At 45.8% G+C, this 22,301-nt stretch overlaps 1 protein-coding gene across 3 annotated transcripts; it reads left to right on the forward strand.

Annotated features, from left to right (window-relative positions):
• Nucleotides 1–6: 6 nt before the first annotated feature.
• On the forward strand, nt 7–20,619 carry NKIRAS1 (NFKB inhibitor interacting Ras like 1). 3 transcript variants are annotated; one of them, XM_043454186.1, is made up of 4 exons: nt 7–129; nt 8,254–8,364; nt 14,069–14,310; nt 20,092–20,619. In XM_043454186.1, the coding sequence occupies exons 2-4, from the start codon at nt 8,271–8,273 to the stop codon at nt 20,332–20,334; spliced, it is 579 nt and encodes a 192-aa protein (XP_043310121.1). In that variant the 5' UTR covers nt 7–129; nt 8,254–8,270; the 3' UTR covers nt 20,335–20,619. The 3 variants fall into 3 exon arrangements, with proteins under 3 accessions (XP_043310121.1, XP_043310120.1, XP_043310122.1); XM_043454185.1 differs by having other exon boundaries at nt 61–133; XM_043454187.1 differs by having other exon boundaries at nt 80–98.
• The last annotated feature ends 1,682 nt before the right edge of the window (nt 20,620–22,301 follow it).

Consider the following 22,301-nt stretch of genomic DNA (forward strand, 5'->3'; position numbering starts at 1 on the left):
CGGAGTTCGGCCGGGATTGGGCGCGACCTGCCTCAGGGTCCCGCCTCCTGCTGCCCGGGACACGCGCCTCAGAGCCGGCGGCGACCGTCGGCGGCGAGGTTCGGGCAGCCGGGCGTCTGCGGCCGAGAGGCAGGTTGGGGGCGGGGCTCCCGGGGCCGCGGCGCTGCCGGGCGGCCCTGCTCGGGTCTGCGGGGGGCTGCGGGCGCCCCTCTCCCTGAACGCACGCGCGCACAGGCCGGGGGTCCCGCCGGGCGGGCCGCTGGAGGCGCGGGGGCTTCGCGGCGGCGGCTGCGCCCCTCCCGGAGCAGTTGGGGTCGCAGACCCGGCTCTGAGGGGTTTTCTCTAGAGAGGGTTGCGGGGGCGCGGGGCGGGGACGGGGCCCGCCTGGGTGGCGCTTTTCCTGCGTGCAGGTCTGTCCCTGGGTTTGCTCCGTTGGAACCACGGGTTTGGGGTTGTTTTTTTTTTGAAAACCTATTTATATGCCACAATCTGGTCGGCAGGTGCGAGCGTTTCGGGGGTGGGGGGAAGCTGAGAAAATGCAGACATTTTGTGTTGCGTTCTTCATTGACAGTTTATTTACTGGCTTTTTTTTTTTTCTTTGCACCTCCAGGATATTTTCATTTTAGAGAAATGAAGTGGCTTAACTCTTTTACACATTCTAAGTTGAAATGGGGCGAAGGTGTAAGAGACTCCTTTGTCGTCTAAATTAACGGGTTTGGTTAGTTTCCAACCTCCTTTCCGATCTTGCTGGTTTTTTCCCCTAGTTGCAGTGGTACCATTGCAAAAGCCCCTCACAGGGGCTTTGATTTATCCAGTGCCTCGTGTGCGCCCACCTGCTGGGAAGGTGGCTGAGGTTGTGGCAAAAATTCCAGCTTCTTGGAATAGGGCAGTCAGCATACATATATTGTAGTCTGTGGTGAGTGCCCAGGACAGACGGTGACGAGAGCGAAGCGGTAGGGAGTATTGGGATGGAGGTAGAAATTTCGGCCGGAATCTTCAGGGTGACATTTGAGGAAAGACCTGAGCCCTGGGGCCGGATCTCAGTCAGAGGGAACAGAGCCAAGCTGTTCAGTGCCTGCGTTAACACGAGAACAGTCGTGTGGCTGGAATCTAGCCACAGGGGAACTAGCAAGCGACATCAAAGAGGTGGAGGTTCTTATGAGGACTGTGGGTTTGCAGACTTTCTGAGATTGGAAACCGCTGGAAGGGTTTGAGCAGAAGGGTGACTTCATGTGACCTACATTTTAAAAAGGATCGTTTGGGGGAATTCTCTGGCTCTGCAGTGCTTTCAAGGCCATGGCCCGGGTTCAGTCCCTGATTGGGGGGAATTATTAAAAGATCCCACAAGCAAGCACAGCCGAAAAAACAACAGAAGATCATTTGAGGCTAAAAGGAAGAAGGGAAAAAGTGGCCAGTTAGGAAGTTGTATTCATTTTTCTATTGTAGCTGAAACAAATTGCAGCAACTTTACAGACTTAAAACAGTACACATTTGTTGTCTTACAGTTCTGTAGGTCAGGAATCTCGCAAGGCTAAAATGGGGTTGTCACTTGGGCTGTGTTTCTTTTAGAGGCTCTAGGGGAGAATCCATTTCCTTTCTTTTCCAGCTTCTAAAGGCCACCTGCATTCTGTGGCTCCTTACTCCTTCATTGGCAAAACCAGCATTGTAGCATCTTCAAATCGCTGTCTCTCTCTTTCTGACCCTCTTGTCCCTCCTTGTAAAGACACTTGTGATGACCTTGGGTCCACTCAGATAAGCCTGGGTGATCTCCCCCTCTCAGGTTCTTAATTTAGTCACAACCTAAGAAGTCTTGTAACCTAGAAGTCCATGTAAAGTAGAATACTCATGGATTTGGGGAATATGACAGGGGCATCTTTGAGAGACTGCATGAGAGGATGGTGCCTTGGGCTACTTCATTAGTGATGGAGGCGCTAACTGGTCCAGCCATGGATGCATTTCAAAGGTAGAAGGTTTACTGATGGATCAAATGTGGGGTGTGAGAAACATTAGTCAAGAACTATTGATTGCAAAGTTGGGATCATCATTTGGAAAGAGGATTCTGGCAATGTGATTAATCACTGTTAATTTCTTAATTAGGTTTTGCAGTTTTGTTTCTTAATTTGCAGTGTCTCATGTCATTTTGCAAGATTTGGATTGGTATTTTCAATTGATTTTGAGATTTCTGAGGGCAGTGATCATTTCTGGTTTTGCCCTCTGCTTTATCCCTAACGCTTGTCATTATGGTAATCCCTCAGTAAATATTTACTGAGTGAGTAGAAGAATGGTAAGCTCGAATGTGCTTATTGTATTTACTATGTGTAATGTAGTTTGCACAACTCTTAATATGTATTTACGTAAGTGAAATGTACTCATATATGGGCAAGTGGAAGCACTGCACACAGTCCATTATGTTTACGTAAACCAACGCACAGGAGTAGAAGTTTTCCTCTTGCTATGCTTACATTATAAGATCCATAACATCTCTTTATGAAGTCAACAGTGTTTCAGCGTTAGTATTTTTCCGGTTGCATAAAAAAGCTGTGTTTTACTTTAAAACTAGAATGATTTCCTTAGAACAGCCGTACTGACAATTTGGGGTTGCTGTCTCCGGTGGCTCTTCCAAGAGAATACTGACAGGGCTCAGTGTTTTCAACAGGATGGATTAGATCACAGTTTTATTCTCTAGGCACGTTATTCATTAGCCTGGAAGGCAAAGCAGTATGTATTTAAGACTGTATTGGATTTTGTCTGTTAAGCACATTTTCTTATTTATTAATACATCAGAATATCAGGAATGCATAGATCCCAGATTTAATATTATTGTCCAGCAGTTTCTTAGGGTAGGGACTGTAGAAGTACCCTTAGCTACCTCTTTTGGTGTTAACCTCGTGTTGATGTGGTTTCTGGGTGAGTAGTTTCTGCCCTCATAACTTTATAGAGTGTTAGAAGGAACCTTGGAGGTCAGCGCTCTACTCTGGAGACTTTCAAACTTTCAAAGCCTGGTTTTAGTAAGCGGCTTGGCCACCCCATGTCTCTTCCTGTGACTCCCGGCCCATTTAGGGCATTGCAGATGACCTCCTTTTATATTTGGAAGGAAATGGTGCATATCTATTATGTTTGGGAATTATGAAATAATGCTCAGAGAACTAAGCTTTTAGTAATTTTTGTTTGTAAATATGAGTATATATAAATGTGAGAACAGTTTCCTTGTATGTCATGAAAGTCCCTGCCATCATGATCATGCATAGAAAATGAAGTGTTTTTGTGTGTATTTAATGTTATCCATTCAGAATCTTACCTTAGATGTTAATTTTTTTTGAAGGATTCATACTTTTAAGAAATGAATTTTAAGAGGTATAGTTGATGTACAATATTATATGAATTTCAGGTGTACAACAGTCATTTGCAGTTTTAAGTTATATTTCATTTATAATTATTAGAAAATATTGGCTATATTCCCTGTGCTGTACAATGTGTAGCCTTATAACTTATTTATTTTACACACAATAGTTTTTGCCTCAGAATTCATATTTTTTATTTGATGGTAAAGCAGGTCACTGGTCTTCAGGTTTATGTAGTATTATCGTTTTCCACGTGAAGACAACTAAGAACCTAGAATGTTTCAGGTATGTTTTAAGTAATCACACTCTTATCTTTGTTTTTTTCTTTTTGGTGGTGTAAAATATTTACCGTGGTCTGTTCTGTTTTCTTTCTTTCCTTCTCGCCTTCCTACAAAACCTTAAAATCCTTATCTAGTGTTTGAATTACCTCTTTTTCAGTTCCTTTTGCTGTTTGCCCTTGATGAAGTTTCCTCTGAGGTATTGAAATAACTCCTGCAATTTCTTATACACAAATACAAAATAATGCATATTTTTAACATACTTTATCTGCCAGTCAAAAGTGATCAAAGTACAATTGTATTATACCACTTTTAAAGCAGATAATTAAGACTACTTCCAAAGAGTCTCAGGAATATTTGATTTCTGATTTCTTAGGAGTCTGTTGATTTCAGCATTTTTTCAGTTTTCTGCAGTCCTTAGCACTCATACCCGCCTCCCTTTCACAGAGTCTATTGCTGTTAATCAGTGGGCTTTTTTTTCTTAAAACAGCGGCTTCCCTCAACTACAGTATGTACCTACCCTTTTAAAGCACTTGAATTTTTTTTGAAGGTTGGTATAGTATGTGGTAATGGGGGACTTTTTTGATTGAACAGTAAGGGGAGAAGGAAATGGCAACCCACTCCAGTATTCTTGCCTGGAAAATCCCATGAACTGAGGATCCTGGTAGGCTACAGTCCATGGGGTCGCAAAGAGTCAGACACGACTGAGCGACTTCACTTCACTTCAAGGGGAGAAGAGGTGAGGATTGGTATTTACAAATTCTATGGGGCTGAGATGTTTTGTAGGAAGGGAAGTAACAATAGAAGATAGTAGAAAAATCAGAATTTAGATTCCAGCGGCAACCTTTCCTGACAAGAGTGAGTTTGTGCTGCCACCACTTTCTTGTTCTCTTCTCTCATAGTTAGGTGGCAACTTTCTTTAAATTGTAACCATTGTTATTATTATTTTTAATAATTCTCACTTGGCATGCAAATCCCATTAAAAAAAATTTATTTGGCTGCACCGGCTCTTAGTTGCAGTATGTGGGATCTTCAGTTGTGGCATGCGGGTTCTAGTTCCCTGACCAGGGATCAAACCCGGGGGTCCTGCATTGGGAGCACAGAGTCTTAGCCACTAGACCACCAGGGAAGTCCCAAATTTTAACTAATATTAAAAACCCTTTGAAAGAAAGATTCAGTAGTGTAACTTTCAGGAGACCACAGTATGGAGAGAGAGAGTAGAATCCTATGATAAAGGAAATGACATTAATCACAAATTCAGAAGTATCTATAGAAAACCTTTTAATACAGGCTATAGTCACTGACATAAGTGTTAGCATACCATAGAAGATTAGTGTTACACCAAACCCTGCCCTTATAAAGACAGACTGAGAATTTTTCTGTTGCAAGTACTCTGAAATTGAAAAGAAAGTCCCCTAAGAGAAGTGGTTCTCCTGGAAGTAGGTGATAAATACTCTTGGGAAGATTTATCAGAATGATTCCGAGGATGCTGCCTAAGAACTAATGGTTATATCACATAAGTGATGATTATTTATCTCCTGGTAAAATGTAACATACTGCTCTGGAAATGAGTACTGTGTTATTACTGCACTGTAATAATAGTAGCATTAAAATATTTCATGTGATTAGTGTTGTGGCCTGATTTGGGTTATACACAGTTGTAGACTTTGACAGTCTATGACAAAGGAAAGAATATATATAATGGAGGAAAAAAAAGGCTCTTCAGTAAGTGGTGCTGGGAAAACTGGACAGTTGCATATAATAGAGTGAAATTAAAACATTCCCTAACACAATATACAAAAATAAACTCAAAACAGACTAAAGATGTAAGATCAAAAACTATAAAACTCTTAGAAAACATAGGCAGAACACTCTGACATAAATTTTAGCAATGTTTGTTTGAATCTGTTTCCTAACGCACAGGAAACAAAAGCAAAAATAAACAAATGGCACCTGTTGAAACCTGAAAGATTTTGCACGGCAGAGAAAACCACTGACAAAATGAAACAATGTACTCAGTGGGAGAAACTATTTGCAAATAATATGACTGATAAGGGTTAATACCCAAAATATAACAATTCATTATCAAAAAAACCAAACAATCCAATTTAAAAATGAGTGACTGATCTGAATAGACACTTGTTCAAAGAAGAAATACAGGTGGCCAGTAGGCACATGAAAAGATGCTCAGCGTCATTCATCATCAGAGAAATGCAAATCAGAACCCCAGTGAGAGATTGCCTCTTATCTGTCAGAATGGCTGTCATCAGGAGGTCTGCAGATAACACATGTTGGCGAGGAACTGGAGAAAAGAAGACCCTCCTACACTGTTGATGGGAATGTAAACTGGGGCAGCCACTGTGGAGAACGGTATGGAGGTTTCTCAAAAAACTAAAAATAGAGCTACCATATGAGTGAGCATTTCCACTCCTGGGTTTATAGCCTAAAAAAACAGAAACACAAATTTTAAAAGATAAATATACCACAATGTTCACTGCAGCATTATTTACAACACCTGAAATACGGAAGCAACCCAAGTATTCATCAACAGATGAATGGATAAGGTAGACATGGTACACACACACACACACACACACACACACACACGCACACGCACACACACACACACACACAGTGGAATGTTACTCAGCCATGAAAAAGAACGACATTTTGCCATTTACCACAACATGGGTGGACCTGGAGGGTATTATGCTTACTGAAATAAGAGACAAGGACAAATACTGTATATTACCACTTACATGTGGAGTTAAAAAAAAAGAAAAACAGACTAGTGAGTGTAACAGGAAAGACGCAAACTCACAGATACAGAGAACGAGCTAGTGGTTACCATGGGGAGAAGGAAGGGTGAAGGGGCAATATAGGAGTAGGGGATTAAGAGGAACAACTTTTATATAACTTATGTAAATATAAGTAATTTAAAAGGATATATTGTACAGTACAGGGAATATAGCCAATAGTTTATAATAACTGTAAATGGAGTATAATCTATAAAAATTTTGAATCTTTTTACACTTGAAACTAATATTGGGAATCAGTTATGCATCTTGTGTGGGCTCAGTTGTGTCTGACTCTTTGCAGCCCTGTGGACTATAGCCTGCCAGGCTCTTTGCATGGAATTTCCCAGGCAAGAATACCACAGAGGGATCTTCCTGACTCAGGGATTGAACCGTCATCTCTTGTGTCTCCTACATTATCAGGTGGATTCTTTACCACGAGTGTCACTTGGGAAGGCCTGAGGATATCAGCTATACCTCAGTTAAAAAAAATTACAGACTTTGAGAAAGTAGAGAAGGCTGATGGAAAGTTCTTTTTCACTTAGTGTTTTAGATCTTGGTTAAAAACGAGTGGTGTGCGACTTGTGCATATAGAAAGATGTCCACAGGTCTCTTTTACTGGATGCTTATTTGAACATTTTTGTTGTTTTCTGCCTTGAAGGAGTTGTGGCATCCATTTTAAGTCAGAGTTATTGCATGTTCCACACTTCTGTTTTTGTTGTTATTTAGTCACTCAGTCATGTCGAACTCTTGTGACCCCATGGACTTTAGCCCTCTAGGTTTCTCTGTTCATGGGATTTCCCAGGCAGGGATACTGGAGTAGGATACTGGAGCATTTCCTGCTCCAGGGGATCTTCCCAACCCAGGGATTGAACCCACGTCTCCTACGGTGGCAAGTGGGTTCTTTACCACTGAACCCCTTGGGAAGCCCCTCCACGCTTCTAGGTAAGAGAACTGGAGGACATGATGATTAAGGTTTGTGTTGGAAGGTGACAAAAGGCTATGTGGAAGTTTAAATTCTCTTAGCAGGCTATTTTATTGTAGTTAATGAGTCTTTTTTCCGTTTCTGTCTTGTCTTCTGTTACCTTGCCTTCTGGAAGACAAAAAAAACCTTGAGGAAAATTCAATAAAATGTTACCTGATCTCTCTCTTCCTTGATATCTGAGGAAGCAAGGAGGAATGAGTTTTCCTTTTCTTTCAGTTTAAAGTGCCTGAGCAATTTTTCTAGCATGAAGAACCATGACTCAGAAAGAATTGCGACTAAGACAGCCCCAAATCCAGTATCTCACTGTCCTGAGAAAAGACTAACGTTGGCATTGATTGTGTTAATGCTTTTTTTTTAAAGAAATGACGTCCATCCTCTATCCAAATTTTTAATGATGTCCATTCTCTATCCAAATTTTTATCTTCATGGCTCCTTAAAGTTTTACTTAAGTGCCTGTTTTTCCAGGTAGACATTGATGAGCAGGCAGTCTTTCAAGGATTGGATTTATCTAGGATTCTGTTTGGATTGCTGTAGACTTTAATTAATATTGAAATAGTCTTTATATAAGATGTGTCTATTCTTTTTGATAACAAGCATGTTTATACGTGTATTCTTGTGTTTCTCTAGGTTACCTCTGCAGGGGTATACACGGAACCATAACAATGATTGCTCTGAGGGAGCATGTGGGAACCAGGGAATGAAGTTTGGAAGAATAAACGTTATTCTGTATCTCTTTTTTTATACTTGCAATACCCAGTATCCCCCTGTGTACATACTGCTAATTACATTGAAACATAGAAAAAGGAAAGGATTTTTTTTTCTTTTCTTTTAAAGATCTTCTCTTCTCTTCACAGCGATCTCCGAAGAGAAGATGGGGAAAGGCTGCAAGGTGGTGGTCTGTGGCTTGCTATCTGTGGGGAAAACGGCGATCTTGGAGCAGCTCCTTTATGGGAATCATACTATTGGTAAGATTTTTTTTCTCTAGTTTCTCTGTAGGCTCTGGGAACTGATTGGGATCTTTGATTGGCCGCGCTGACCTAGAGATGGGTGAGGTGTCGTCTAGAGGGACCTGGAGGGTTGTAGAAGTCGAAAGAGACTGAAGGGGTATGTAGGGGCAAGGAGAAAACGTTTTTATATTGTCGACATTCAGGAGTGCTCGCACTTACTTTGTTAGAACAGGAGTTATAACAGGCAAGACAGTGTTGTCTGTGGTTTCCAGTAGATCATTTACATCACGAATAGCAGTCACTGACTTCCAGATACATTGATCTTTCATTCTCATTTCATACATGACTTTCCAATACCGCCGAATGGGTTTTAAGAATGGAAGAGAGAGCTGTTTGCTGCAGTATGACCTACTTTTGTGAATTGGATTATCTCATTCATTTATCCATTCATTGAGTTAAAAATTGTTCTGTACTTCCTCTGTGATCCAGGCTATGATGAGGCTTCTCTGGCCTTAAGGAGGTCACAGACATAACAGAATGAAATGAGGCTTCTCTTAGGTAGAATTATGACAAACACTTTGAAGTGTTTGTTAGTGGCAAGAACCCTGGAGCACATTTCTCTCTTATTTTTATTAACCATTTGATGAGCTCTGATTCTCTTCTACCTTCCCAAAATAATATTTAACAACTTTGGTTAATTCCACATTCGGTTTTTATTATGATGCCTGCATCAGAAATTCCAAAAACCTTTTGATTTCCCCAAAACCATCACTCCTGTCATAAATGCTGCATTAACGGTTCTGAATTTTTTACCCTCAGATTCTAATTTGTACAAAAAACAAATTATGCCCAAGGGGGAAGAAAGAATCCCTTTATCCTGTCAGAATCCCCACAGCTTCTGTTTATGTAGGCTATGTCTCACGACATTTCTATTACATTAGAAATTAAAACTGAGGAAAATTTTAAATGTACTACTTAAAGTAAGAACAATACATTTATTACATGCTAAGGGAACACATTTTTATGAAAAATAATTCTATTTTCAAAAACAATTTAGTGAGAAGACGATTGTTGATTTACATTTCTGAAAATCGAATGTCCAGCCGAGTAGAAGGCGGCTGGATTATCATAACCCATTGTGTCTGCGTTCAGCCTGCTGTTGTGTGTTGTTTTAGTTGAAATACGTGAAGAACATCTGGCCTCACACAAGTGTGTGGTTGAAAAAGGTATGAGTATTTTAATAGCTTTGCAGATACTTCAGGATTTGCTTCTTTGGTATTTCACTAAAACTCGGGTCATTGATAGTTACTTAAAGGTTATGCAGTGTGAACCCTGAAACCACATCAGTGAACTTGTATTACATTAAAATCACGTTGATCTATCTTGCATATCAAATGGATTTTTGACCCAAGCATGGTTTTTTATCATGAATGGGTCATTTGGAAAACACTGGTTAACTTAGATAAGCAGATCTTCTGATTAACATTTGTTGATGTCATTACCAATCTCACTGGCACTGGGAGGCTGAGTTTATGCCAATGGATACAATTCTCCTTTTTGCTTGAAAGCTCACAAATTTTATCATTAACCACACATATTGTCAGTTATCTCCCTGGAAATGATAGACTCCGTTTATTCATCTTTGAGAAAATGTCTGCCAGATACCCAAAAAAACCCTTGGTTTTTTGTGTGTCATTTCTTTAAAAAAAAAAAAAAGCCTAGTTCAGCTTGCAACTCAGACACAAGAACTCTTCCTCCAGACAGTCACCATTATTCATTAAGTGAAATACTTAATGCAGACTTCCCATTAATCACGTAAAATTTTGAAAAGATGTAAAGATACATACTCCAAGATTGGGATTTAATAAATTTGGTCATTTTCCTGGCTTTATCAGGGACACTTTTAGATGAAATTGACTTTTCCTTTTTAAACTGCATTAGGAGGTGGTGAGGAATTCAGCCACCAAGACAGTTGGTGCCCCTGCCTGAATTTGTGCTAACCCAATGTGGTTTTACCCACCGTTACTTTTGCATCATCAGCAAATGTCAACATAGTGCAAAAGGTGACCGCCTTAGTGTTGTTACGAAAAAAGTTTTGCCCCTGTTGTGTTGTGTTTAGTCGCTCACTCGTGTCTGACCCTTGGCCTGTGTGGGTTCCCTGGAAGGAGGCCTCAGGGGGTCTCTGTCAGACCACACCTTGAGGACTGCCAGCGCACGTGGATGTTCTCCGCTGAGCAGCGTCATGCACTGCCTTTCCTTTCTTTCTTTCTCTGTTTATGGAGGCGAATATTTGCCCTGTTCATCATTTCTTTAGTTTTGTTTATACCTTTTCCTAATTCTTATGCATGTCCGGATGTTTCTGTTTTCTGTAAGGTCTGCTGTATCAGATAATCCCCCACCACACACGCACGCACGCACGCACACATCCCCCACCACACACGCACGCACGCACGCACACACACTTTTTGGTGAGATCTGGGAGCTGGCATCCTCTGGGCCTGTTGCACAACTATCACCACAGGACTTCCCTTGACTTCTTTCTTCTCTCTGGGTTTCAGTTCCTGTATCTAGACCTTTTGTCATCTTTTGTTTATGCCCTCCTTTTGCTGGAGCAGATCTTCCAGTTGTTTTTTTGGGTTAAAAATGTTTCACGATGAAATGAGGCCTTGGGCGGTGACAGCCTCAGACAGCCCTCTGTGCCTGGTGCGCAGTCTAACCCTGGGGCTTCCGAACAAAGCTGTTTACTGTTATTATCCCTGTGATTCTCTCTGCCAGAAACGAGGGTTTGATCCCTGGGTCGGGAAGATCCCCTGGGGAAGGAAATGGCAACCCACCCCAGTACTCTGACCTGGAGAATCCCATGGACAGAGGAGCCTGGAGGGCTACAGTCCATGGGGTCGCAGAGTCGGACACGACTGAGCACACACACGCTGAGGTGGTTTTCCGAATCTAATGTCTTCCTGTGATTACATGCTGTTTTTTAAATGCTTTAACCACACCGCAAGGCGTGTGGGGTCTTAGTTCCTGACCTGGGATTGAACCCTCGCCCCCTGCGTTGCAAGCGCTGAGTCTTAAGCCACTGGACCTCCAAAGGAGTCCCAGAACTCTCTTTTTTTGGATGCTGGATCTTCTGGACTAAGCTTCTGATTTTTCAAATTTCTCCTCTCCTGTTTTCTGTCTCAGTGTTTGGTTCTACTTTATCGGAATTTTCCTCATCTTTATTTTTTAGCCCTTATATATTCAGTTTCCATTTCTTAGTATCCTATTCTTATTTCATGAATGCACTATCTTCTCTCTCTAAATGTAGTATTTGGTAGTTTGTTTTCTTTTCTTTGCATAGTCTCTTTCTTTTCAGGTGCTCTTTCCTGATTTTTGGTCTCTTCCTTGGGTGTCTGCTAATCCTTGGTTGTCTGCTCAGTAGTTAAGAATGGCGAACTGAAAAGCTAATTTAAAGCTCTAAGCTGTGGGTAGGGTTCATGACTTTGCTTCATTATAAGGTGACCTGGGTGGGGGGGGGCATTTGTCACTAAGAGTTAACCCAAGAGGTTAGCATATTTAGGGTTTTTAACTTTTTCACTGGTCAGATTCCTCAGATTCCTCTGCCTGGAGGGTAAAGAGCTGGCTCTGCACTTTGGGAGCGGGTCCCTGACTTGCCCCCGTCTTCACTGTGCCCTCTGTTCGCCTCTGCAGCAGCTTGTATTTTTCCTTTCCAGAGTGCAGCTTAGTTTCCCGCTGGGATGGGGCAGCGTGGAGTGGGAGAGGCGATCTGGAGAGCTGGCGAGGAGTCTGACTTCACACAGTTTATAGGATGACAAAATCTCAAAAGGTCTAAGCTTAATGGGAGGAAGGGAACCAGACTGGCTTTTGGTGGATAAAACATCCACCATTACCAAAGTCTTGGTAGTTTTTAAAACTTTTTTGTAATCAAAGCCCTGCCAAGTTTGTGTCTTCATGGACTGCATCTCACACTAGTTGAAATTCAGACTGTTCATCTTCTCGTCTTAACCTCCTTGTCAACAAACCATTGTTGAATACCTGGCGTGTATTCAGTGGGTGTTTCTCTCAAGGAAGTTACGGACGAGTTGCAGAGACAAAAGGCACACAGATGGAGCAGAGTAAGATTGCCCGTTTCAAGGCTCATCATTCTGGTGAGCAGGGGGGATGAAATTGGGGCACCAGGCGTGAGCTCACTCACTCATTCATTCCACTCAGATGATCTCTGAGGACTTTCTACATCCGTAAGTCGATTTGTTGGTCCTCAGAACTAGAGAGAGATTAGCCACAGTCCTGGCTCTTGAGGAGTTTACTTCTGGTTTCGGAGGGGACAGATATGAAAAGATGGACGGGTGAAATGGTCTTATGTGTGCAAGACACAGGAAGCACAGGATGGAGAACAGAGGATAATCCAAAGAAAACCTACAGAGCTGACATCTCAGCAGAGTCTGGAGAGGATGAGGTGTTGCCCAGGTGTTTCCTGAGCTGTTGGTAGTGGTTCCGGAGAAGGGCACAGCCAGGGGAGTGGGAGCCAGTGGTGGATGGAGCAGAGATCGTAGCAGTCGGGGGGCTGGCTTGGGACCATGTTTACCCACCCATGTTCACCAGGCTTCCCTGGTGGCTCAGTCGGTAAAGAATCCACCTGCAATGTGGGAGACCTGGGTTCCATCCCTGGGCTGGTAAGATCCCCTGGAGAAGGGAAGGGCTCCCCACTCCAGTACTCTTGCCTGGAGAACCCCATGGACAGAGGAGCCTGGGGGGCTACAGTCCCTGGGGTCACAGAGTCGGACACGCCTGAGTGAGTCCTTCCACTTTCACCCATGCTTCCTTCTTCCGAGAGAACACTTGGGCCTGAGCAGATGAATGGTGATCCCGGGACAAAGCAGGAGGCACGGGTGGGCGGAAGGGTAGCAAGTCTCCTTAGTGTGAAGGAATGGAAGACGTCACACAGAAGTGCACGGGAGGACTAGGGAATTAAGGCCTGGTGCTTAGACCCAGACTGGACATGTACATTTCTGAGTCCTTTAAACAGACCCTGGAAATAGTGGAAGTTGTACAGAGAAAAATCAAGATTACCCAAGTCCTGTCCTTGACTCTGATGAAGAAGAAAACAGGGCCACTTAGTTGTTGAAACTACTTTAAAAATCAGACTTTAATTTCCATTTTGGACATTTAAGTTCTCTGACTTGTAAGTTACTTTTTAAAAATAAGTAATAGTAAATCTCATTGCCAAATTTTTATCTTTTATTCCTTTATGGAAATATATATAATGTATATATATCTTTATCTTTTATTCCTAAATATTCCCATATGGAAGAAAGAATCTTAACTACTTTTCATTTTAAATAAGTTAGTAAGTGGAAATATGATTCTTAGGTATAGTAAATAAGGAACCTAGAAAGCCAACTTGTACATGATGAGAAAATACTCAAAAATTGGTAGAGTTGTCCAGAAACTAATAGCTTTTTAAAAAATGGAAATGAAGTTGACATAACATTATTAGTTTCAGATGAATAATGTAATGATGTGATATTTGTATATACAGAAGTAATTTCTGGGGACTTCCCTGGTGGACCAGTGGTTAAGACTGCCTCCCAGTGCAGGGGCTGTGAGTTCAGTCCCTGGTCGGGGAGCTGAGATCCTACATGCCAGGCAGCCAAAAAGTAGAGGCACTACTGTAACAGATTCAGTAAAGGTTTAAAAAATAATAATTTGCCTTTCATCCCAGGAATAGAGGACTGTGAGACGATGGAAGATGTGTACATGGCATCAGTGGAAACGGATCGAGGGGTCAAGGAACAGTTGCATCTGTATGACACCAGAGGCCTGCAGGAAGGCGTGGAGCTGCCCAAGCATTATTTTTCATTTGCCGACGGCTTTGTTCTTGTGTACAGTGTGAATAACCTTGAATCCTTTCAAAGAGTGGAGCTTCTGAAGAAGGAGATTGATAAATTCAAAGATAAAAAAGAGGTGAGTGGGGCTGTTAAAAAAAAAAAAGCCAACTGTGAATTCTGTTTAAATTGTAGCATGGACTTCTGGGCAATTAAAATGTTTTAAAAGCTTTCAGTTGTATTCACAATATCTGTAACCTTCATGATTTTTTTTTCTTAGCCCAGGAAATACAGAGCTGATGGGTTCACCAGGACCAGCACTTGACTCTCTACCTTTCCTTGTTTCCATGTATAAGTTGAATTTTAGTGACTCCGTTTCTCACATACATAGTTCATTTCATATCATTTGGGACCACTGTATCCTAGGGCTTTTTATTGTCTCTTTGAATATATAGGATTGTCTTCAGCCTTAAAAAGAAAAAAAAAAAGGAAAGAAATGGAAAAAAAATGAATAATGACTGGGTTCTATTGATTTGCCACTTGAAAATAAGATTCTCACTGTGGTCTGTGAAGTCCTGGATGATCCAGCCCATGTCTGTCCACGTAGCATTGTTCCCCTGTCCCCATGCCCCAGTGACACTCCAGGGGTCTACTTTCTGCACAATTTTTCAGCAGGATATTTTTGTCCCCCCAGAAGTCCTTCTCAGTCACTGGTTCCCCTGCCTGGAGCTGTCTTGTTGCAGGTCTTTCTCCAAGTCAAGACCACCTTCTCAGTGCCTAGGGAACCATGTCATGAACCTGTTAACGTAATTTTTATATGTTTTTTCATGTCAAACTTTAAATTTTGAGATGATTGTAGATTCACATGCAATTTTAAGAAACAGCAGAGATCCCTCGCTCAGTTCCCCCCAATGCTGGTAACATCCTGCAAAACCATTGTAGAATAGGGCTTCCCTGCTGGCTCAGTGGCAAAGAATCTGCCTGAAATGCAGGAGACACGGGTTTGATCCCTGAGTCGGGAAGATCCCCCTGAAGAAGGAAATGGCAGCCCACTCCAGTATTGTCGCCTGGAGAATCCCACAGACAGAGGAGCCTGGTGGGCTGCAGATAACGGGGTCACAGGGAGTCAGACACGACTTAGTGACTAACAGTAGCGTCGTAGATAACGCAGCGGAGACACTGACGCTGATACAGCTGGGGGCCCCCAGCACTGCAGGGGTCCCTCAGGACCTCTTCTGTCCCCACGCGTCCCCGCCCACCCTCCCTCCTTCATCAGTGACTCACCTGTTCTCCATTTCTGTAACCTTGTCATGTCGACATATGTGGAACTGTAGTTTGTAACTAACCCTTCAGTCACAAACTGCGCTGTAGGTGGGGTTTTCCTGCTCCGCTCTGTGTGTGAAGGCTCGCACCTGCCGACCCCGCCTTCCCGCTCCGTCCCTCCCCCGGCCGTCTCCCCTCGACAGCCACCGGTCTGTTCTCAGTGAGTCTGTCTCTGTCAGACAGGTTCATCTGTGTCATGTTTTAGACTCCACATGTAAATGATTTCCTGTGGTATTTGTCTTTTTTCTTCAGACTGACTTCAGTTAGTTTGACAATCTCTAGGTCAATCCATGTTGCTACAGATGGCATTATTTTGTTCTTGTTATGGCTGGGTAACACTCCATTGTATATACACACACACACACACACACACGGTGTCTTCACCCGCCCATCTGAGACGGGCATGTAGGCTACCCCCAGGTCTTGGCTACTGTGAATAGTGCTGCTTTCAACACAGGAGTGCATGCATCTTTTTGAATTTCAGTTTTCTCCAGATACATGCCCAGGACGGAGCATGCGGAATCCTATGATTAATCTATTTTTAGTTTTTCAAGAAACCCCCACACTGGCAGCTGCAGCTTACATTTCTACCGGCAGTGTAGAAGGGCTCCTTTTTCCCACGCCCTCCCCAGCATGTTATGCGTAGACTTTAGCATTTTTATTCCTTTATTCTTGCCCGTGCTGGGTCTTGTTGCTGCACGGGCTTGCTGTAGTCGCAGTGAGCCGGGCCGCTCAGTACTTGGGGCGCGGGGGCGTAGCTGCTCTGTGGCGGGTGGGATTTGTCTCTGTCGGGGGTGGAACCCGCGTCTCCAGCACGGGCAGGCGGACTCTTTACCGCCGAGCCAGCAGGGAAGGCCATTTACAGACTTGAGTGAAGCCCTTCTGCCCTGGGTGAGGTGGTAGCTCAGTGTAGACGAGTTTGGACAGCAGACGTTTCCCGGGCCGTGGGCCGGCACTGTTCTGGTGAGGGGCCGGGGACACAGGAGACCATGGAACAGTCTCTGCTCCCACAGAGCCGCTGGCGGGAGGCGGGAGACGGGAAGGCCTCCCTGAGGACACTGCTCCCTGAGATCCGGGACGCGACGGGCGCCTGGCCGGCGTCCGGAGGGGCTGCTCCGGCTGGGCCCGGCTGAAGCTCGGGGTGGGCGGCGCCTGTCCAGCTGGGGGCGGCGGGCGGGGAGGCTGGTGGCCGAGGGCGCCTCTGGGTGGAGGCAGAGGGAGGGCAGGGTGTAGCCGGGGTCACGTGACTTATTTTCATGTTTGTTTTTAAGAAAATGAAACGGGCAATGTTTGCGCATGGTTCAAAAATTAAAAGGATACATCAAAAGGACTCCAGTGAACTCTGGTTCCCACCTGTCCTCAACCATCCATTTCCGGTACCCCAACTGTGCTTTTTAAATATTTCCCCATCTTCCTAGTCGAGGGGCACCCTTGCAGAGTTTCTTCATATAAATACAAGCAAATAAAAATGTACATACTTTTTCTTATTCTTCTCTTATACCAGAGGTGGCTTATTGTTCTACACCTTGTATTTTTCATGTAATGCATCTTGGAGTCCTTCCCCTAGCGGTACTCAGGATTCCTTTTTGTTTTTTTTTTAAAGCTGATGCCTGGTATCCATTGTGTGACTATGGATGTATCATATGTAATTAGCCTCGGGCTGATGGACACGGGATATCTCGGGTCACGTGCTGTTATGAACCATGCTACAGTGAATAATCTTAGACTTTTATTATTTTGTACATTTTAGCACATAGTTGAAGATCCACCAGCTGAAGTTAGGATCTTGTGAAGTCGCTCAGTCGTGTCCGACTCTCTGTGACCCCATGGACTGTAGCCTACCAGGCTTCATCCATGGGATTTTCCAGGCAAGAATGCTGGAGTGGGTTGCCATTTCCTTCTCCAGGAGATCTTCCCGACCCAGGGATTGACCCTGGGTCTCTCGCATTGTAGGCAGACGCTTTACCGTCTGAGCTACCAGGGAAGTCTCGAGGGTAAGCACAGTGCCGAGTTGCCGCCCCTAGAAATACAGTGGAAGCGCCTGTTGTGCACTCTTGACAACACTGCTTAAATGTCTGGATTCCGTGACTCTTCTGGGTGAAGGCTGTTTTCGTAGCTCCGTTTTTCCTTCATGTGAAGGAAGTTGAACTTCCTTTTGACTTAGTTTTAAACTGATCGCTCTATGCTGACTCTGGCCTTGGGGGACAGGGTGCGAAGCCGGGCTTACTGCACTAGCGCGCTCTCAAGCACGCTGACCTTTAGTGGTTGGCACCGAGGGGACCGCGGCGAGGAGTCTGCACCGGAAGTGGCCTCTGAAGCAAGAGGAAGACAACGGACGAGGGCAAAGAGACCGGGCGGCAAGTGCAGTCGGCGCTTTAAAAAGCAGGGAGTGACCAGGCTCTGTCAGATGCTGAAGGCAGATCAAAAAAGCCGAACGCGGAGCAGTTTAATGAAACTGAGATGAAGTCTGATGGACCGCTGTGTGGGAGCTGAGCACAGCAAACACAGCTCTTCGAGAGCCTGGTGGCAGAGGGTGAACGTCTGTCCCATAGAGGGGGCAGGGCTTCCCAGGGGCGCGGTGGTCAAGAACCCGCCTGCCAGTGCAGGAGACGCGGGAGACACGCGTTCCATCCCTGGGTGGGAAGATGCCCTGGAGGAGGACATGGCAGCCCAGTCCAGTATTCTTGCCTGGAGAATCCCGTGGACAGAGGAGACTGGCGGGCTACTGTCCATGGGGTCGCAAAGAGTCAGGACTGAAGAGAGAGTGACAGGAGCTGGAGAAGGATGCTGAGAAGGTTTTCTCAGATGAGACAGTGTTGTTTGTACGCAGGATGGCTCAGTGGAGAAGTACAGGAGCGAGGGGGTGGTTGGTGGAGCGACACCCGATCCTAGAGGGTGGACGTGGGCTTAGAGGATGAGGAGGGCGGTTAGGTGCGGTGGTGGACGTACACGGAAGTTCCCTTCCCGTTGCTTCTGCCTTCTTGCTGAAAGCGTGGACGTCAGCGGAGGTGAGGGGGGAAGGCGGAGGCACAGTGGAGGCCGGAGGAGGCGGCCGCGGAGGCAGGGACGAGAGGGGAGCGCGCCCGCCTGGGCCGGCACCGCGCTCGAGGTCGGGCTTCCTAACGGGGACCCGCCGGCAGGTGGTTCTCCAGCCACATGAAGTAGACGCTGTTGGCACACAGTGCGGTTGAGTTCAACTTGGAGCTTCCCTGGGGCGCTTGGTTGTCGAGACTCTGCCAGTCGGTGCAGGAGACAAGGGTTCGCTCCCTGATCTAGGAAGATGCCGTGGAGCGGCTGCGCCCGTGCACCGCAAGTCCTGAGACTGCTCTGAGACCCGGGCGCCGCGGTGGAGAAGCCTCCGCGGGGAGAGGCCCGGAGCAGCGGGGACCCAGCTCGGCCAAAGATACACAGGCCGTTCGGAAAAAAAAGCTGCTAATTAACCGGGGTGGGGGCGTGATCCAGGTGATCACGATGTCAGGGGGGTGGGCTAGAGGAGCCTAGGCTGAGGGGTCCGGGAGGGCGGTGAGGGCGGCGGGTCCCTGAGGGTGCTGACGGGGGTCAGGGCGATGGTTAGCCTGTGTGGAGGGGGTGCTGAGAGGGGCGGTTCCCTGAGGGTCATCCACCCCGCTGAAGCGTCACGACGGGTGGCGCGTGCGGTGACCAGGCGCCGCTGGGCGATGAGCGGCGGGGGCGGCCCTGAGCCGAGGGGACGCCCCCCGCCCCCCGCCGGCACCGCAGGGGAGGCCTCTGTGCAGACGCGGGGACGTCTGCCGGCAAAGCGCGCCGCCTCTGCGGCCGGGAAGAGCGGGCGACAAGGGGGTGGGGGCACCGGGAGGGCGGCTCCTGCTGAGAAACGGCCGTTACAGACCGGCCAGAAGACCGGGCTCCGGGCGCAGCTCCGTCCCAGCGGGACGGCCACAGCGTGCCTCTGGCGGCGGGAAAGGCCGGGCCGCCCGTGGGTCCGAGCTGTCCCCCGCCGCCTCCCCTTTGCAGGCCTCTCAACACCCGGGTTCCGTTTCCTGCCCCCGGCTTTGAGTGCCCCGTGACTGCCGCTCGCGTCGCCCGCGTGTGCCCTGCGTGGCAAGTGTCCCACTGAGAGAAGGCTCGCTCGCCCTGCCTTTAATGCAGTGTTCCCGCTGGGGCACGCGCTCAGCAGGTGTTTCAGCGCCTGCCTCGGGCGCTTGGCCGTGACTCGGATTAACGTGAGTAGAGTGGGCTGAGTCAGGTCCCCCGGGGTGCAGGCCTCTCCCGGCTCCAGGCGCCCTGTTGTGTTTTCAAGGACATTTCCCAGACAGCAAGTAAGAGCCAAACTGAAATGCAGGCACGTTTCAGTCAGACGTTATCTGTATCCCAGGCATTGATTTCCCCAGCCCATCTTCCATTCACACCCGTTATTTCACCGGTTACAGCGTCTCACAGCCGCCGGTGGCGCACTCCTGTTTTTAACAAAACGCACAAGCAAGCAGTGAGGTGCTGCCCTGCCGTCTCACCACGCAGGTCACGTCTGAAGCGCTTGGTTACAGGGTACAGTCTCCCTTCTCCGTTTGGTCTGGGAGCTGACACTGCAGTGTGACCTTTCCCTCCGCCCCTCCTCCAGGTGGCGATCGTGGTTCTAGGGAACAAGATCGACCTTTCGGAGCAGCGCCAGGTGGACGCCGAGGTGGCGCAGCAGTGGGCCAGGAGCGAGAAGGTGCGCCTGTGGGAGGTGACGGTCACCGACCGCAAGACCCTGATCGAGCCCTTCACCCTGCTGGCCAGCAAGCTCTCCCAGCCCCAGAGCAAATCCAGCTTCCCTCTGCCCGGCAGGAAAAACAAAGGCAACTCGAGCTCGGAAAACTAGAACTGCAGACGCGCCTGCCTTCGGTCAGCCGGGACTGCCTCAAGCTGTCTGTGAACACGTTCAAGCGAGGCCGTTTATGTCTGCCTTGGTCCTTAGGAAACCTCCGATGCACTTTCAGTTATCATTAACTTACTTGGGCTAAGTTGTATTGTTGCCTGACTTGAAATCATGCATTTGCACCCTCATTGTTTGAAACTTGTTCCTGAATTGATCATCTGTGCTACTTACTTACATTCTGTTGTACTTATCAAAAGAATAAAGCTTGGCTGTACGCAGATGACCCCAGTAGCTCTGCTCACCTTTAACCTTTCTCAGAAGTAGTCATCCTGTGTCACTTCATGCAGACTTCCAAGCGTCTCCTGTCTAGTGTTCTAAAATGACACCTCACTGTGTCCAGATTGGATCACAAACAGTAAACTGGAGTACTGAGTTAAGCTAAACTTCATCTGGTGGAGATCTTGCTAAACAGAACAAAATGTGTGATTTAACTTTGTTGAAATTATGTTGAGCATGAGTTGAGTAGGTGGTGTAAATACATTCAAACCGGTTCTTCCTTCTTTAGGAAGCTGCTAAACACTAGTAAAGCTTCATTCTACACAAGTCAAAGTTACCATAACTACTTGGAAAGTAAGAAGCAAGCTCCTTAGTCATTTCAACCTTGAAAGCAGTTAACTATTGGTTTTAAATGAGATGTGGTCCAGCAATAATAGTAATAATGTTAAAAGGTCTGCTAAACAGTAGTTATCTTGAATACTCTTTAAGATGATGAGGTTCAGTGAATTTAAACTCAATTGGCTCAGTTCAATGACTGCAAGGCAAGAACTAAGGCATATAAGATACAAACTGACAGGGTGGCAGCACCGGCCAATTTATAATGAATGTTTCTCATTTTTTTTTTTTTTTGGTAAAAGAACTGTCACTCAGATGGTTAAATCATTCCCTGCCTTCTCTCCTAGTTACTGAGTGTTGAACCTCTAGCTTATTTTTTCTTAAACACAGATAAATACTTTTAGAGTTATTTAAAGCTGAGATGGTAAAGAATCCGCCTGCCATGTGGAAGACCTGGGTTCGATCCCTGGGTCGGGAAGATCCCCTGGAGACTGGAAAGGCTACCCACTGCAGTATTATTCTTGCCTGGAGAATCCCATGGACAGAGGAGCCTGGTGGGATACAGTCCATGGTTCACAGTCAGACACAACTGAGTGACTAAACATAGGACACAGAATTTAAAAGGAATATATGGGGGTGGGGGGCTTTCCCTGCTGGTCCAGTGGTTAAGACTCCACGCTCCCCCTGCAGGGGGCACAGGTTCAAGTTCGGGAACTAAGAACCCTCACGCCACAGTGTGGCCAAACCCCACAAAAAACCATCCTGCAGTTTGCTCCTCTGCTGAACTCAGCTTGGCTCTGTTAGTGCGCAGCATGACGATGTTTAAACACGCCACGAAGGGACATGAACCTCCACTCTGGACCCTGCAACTCCTCCGTGGCTGTAGTTACTTCTCCTTGAGGGCCCACTTCTCATGTGGCGATACTAGGTTGGTGCAAATGTAATTCGGTTTCAGACCGTGAATTTCAAATCACTGTAACTAGGCTCAAACACATCTTTATTAACCAAATCAGGAACCATTACACTCAGCACAGTTTAACCCATGAGATTTGGGACTTGTCACCCCAACAAAACAATGAGCTCTTTGAAGGCAGCGACTATCTTAAATCATTTATATATATATATATATATATATATATATATAAAATAGGGCTTTATAGTCTCCCTAGATTAAACAGGGGACTTCCCAGTGGCTAAGACTCTGCTCCCAATACAGGGGATCCGGGTTTGATCCCTGGTAGAGGAACTAGCTCCCACATGCCGTAAGTGAAGACCCAGAGCAAATAAATATGACAAAAAGTAGATGTTGTCAGTAAGGGGACAAATTGACACGGTTCCTTGAGAAGGACAGCATCACC

The sequence above is a fragment of the Cervus canadensis genome, chromosome 31, assembly GCF_019320065.1.
Source record: "Cervus canadensis isolate Bull #8, Minnesota chromosome 31, ASM1932006v1, whole genome shotgun sequence".
NCBI classification, from domain to species: domain Eukaryota; kingdom Metazoa; phylum Chordata; class Mammalia; order Artiodactyla; family Cervidae; genus Cervus; species Cervus canadensis.

What these genes read in the sequence shown, in the direction of transcription:
- NKIRAS1 (XM_043454186.1), top strand. Translation starts at nt 8,271, where the DNA reads ATGGGGAAAGGCTGCAAGGTGGTGGTCTGTGGCTTGCTATCTGTGGGG. An exon ending in TTATGGGAATCATACTATTG is followed by an intron (nt 8,365 to 14,068) that starts GTAAGATTTTTT and finishes CTTTCATCCCAG; the next exon opens with GAATAGAGGACTGTGAGACG. An exon ending in AATTCAAAGATAAAAAAGAG is followed by an intron (nt 14,311 to 20,091) that starts GTGAGTGGGGCT and finishes CCCCTCCTCCAG; the next exon opens with GTGGCGATCGTGGTTCTAGG.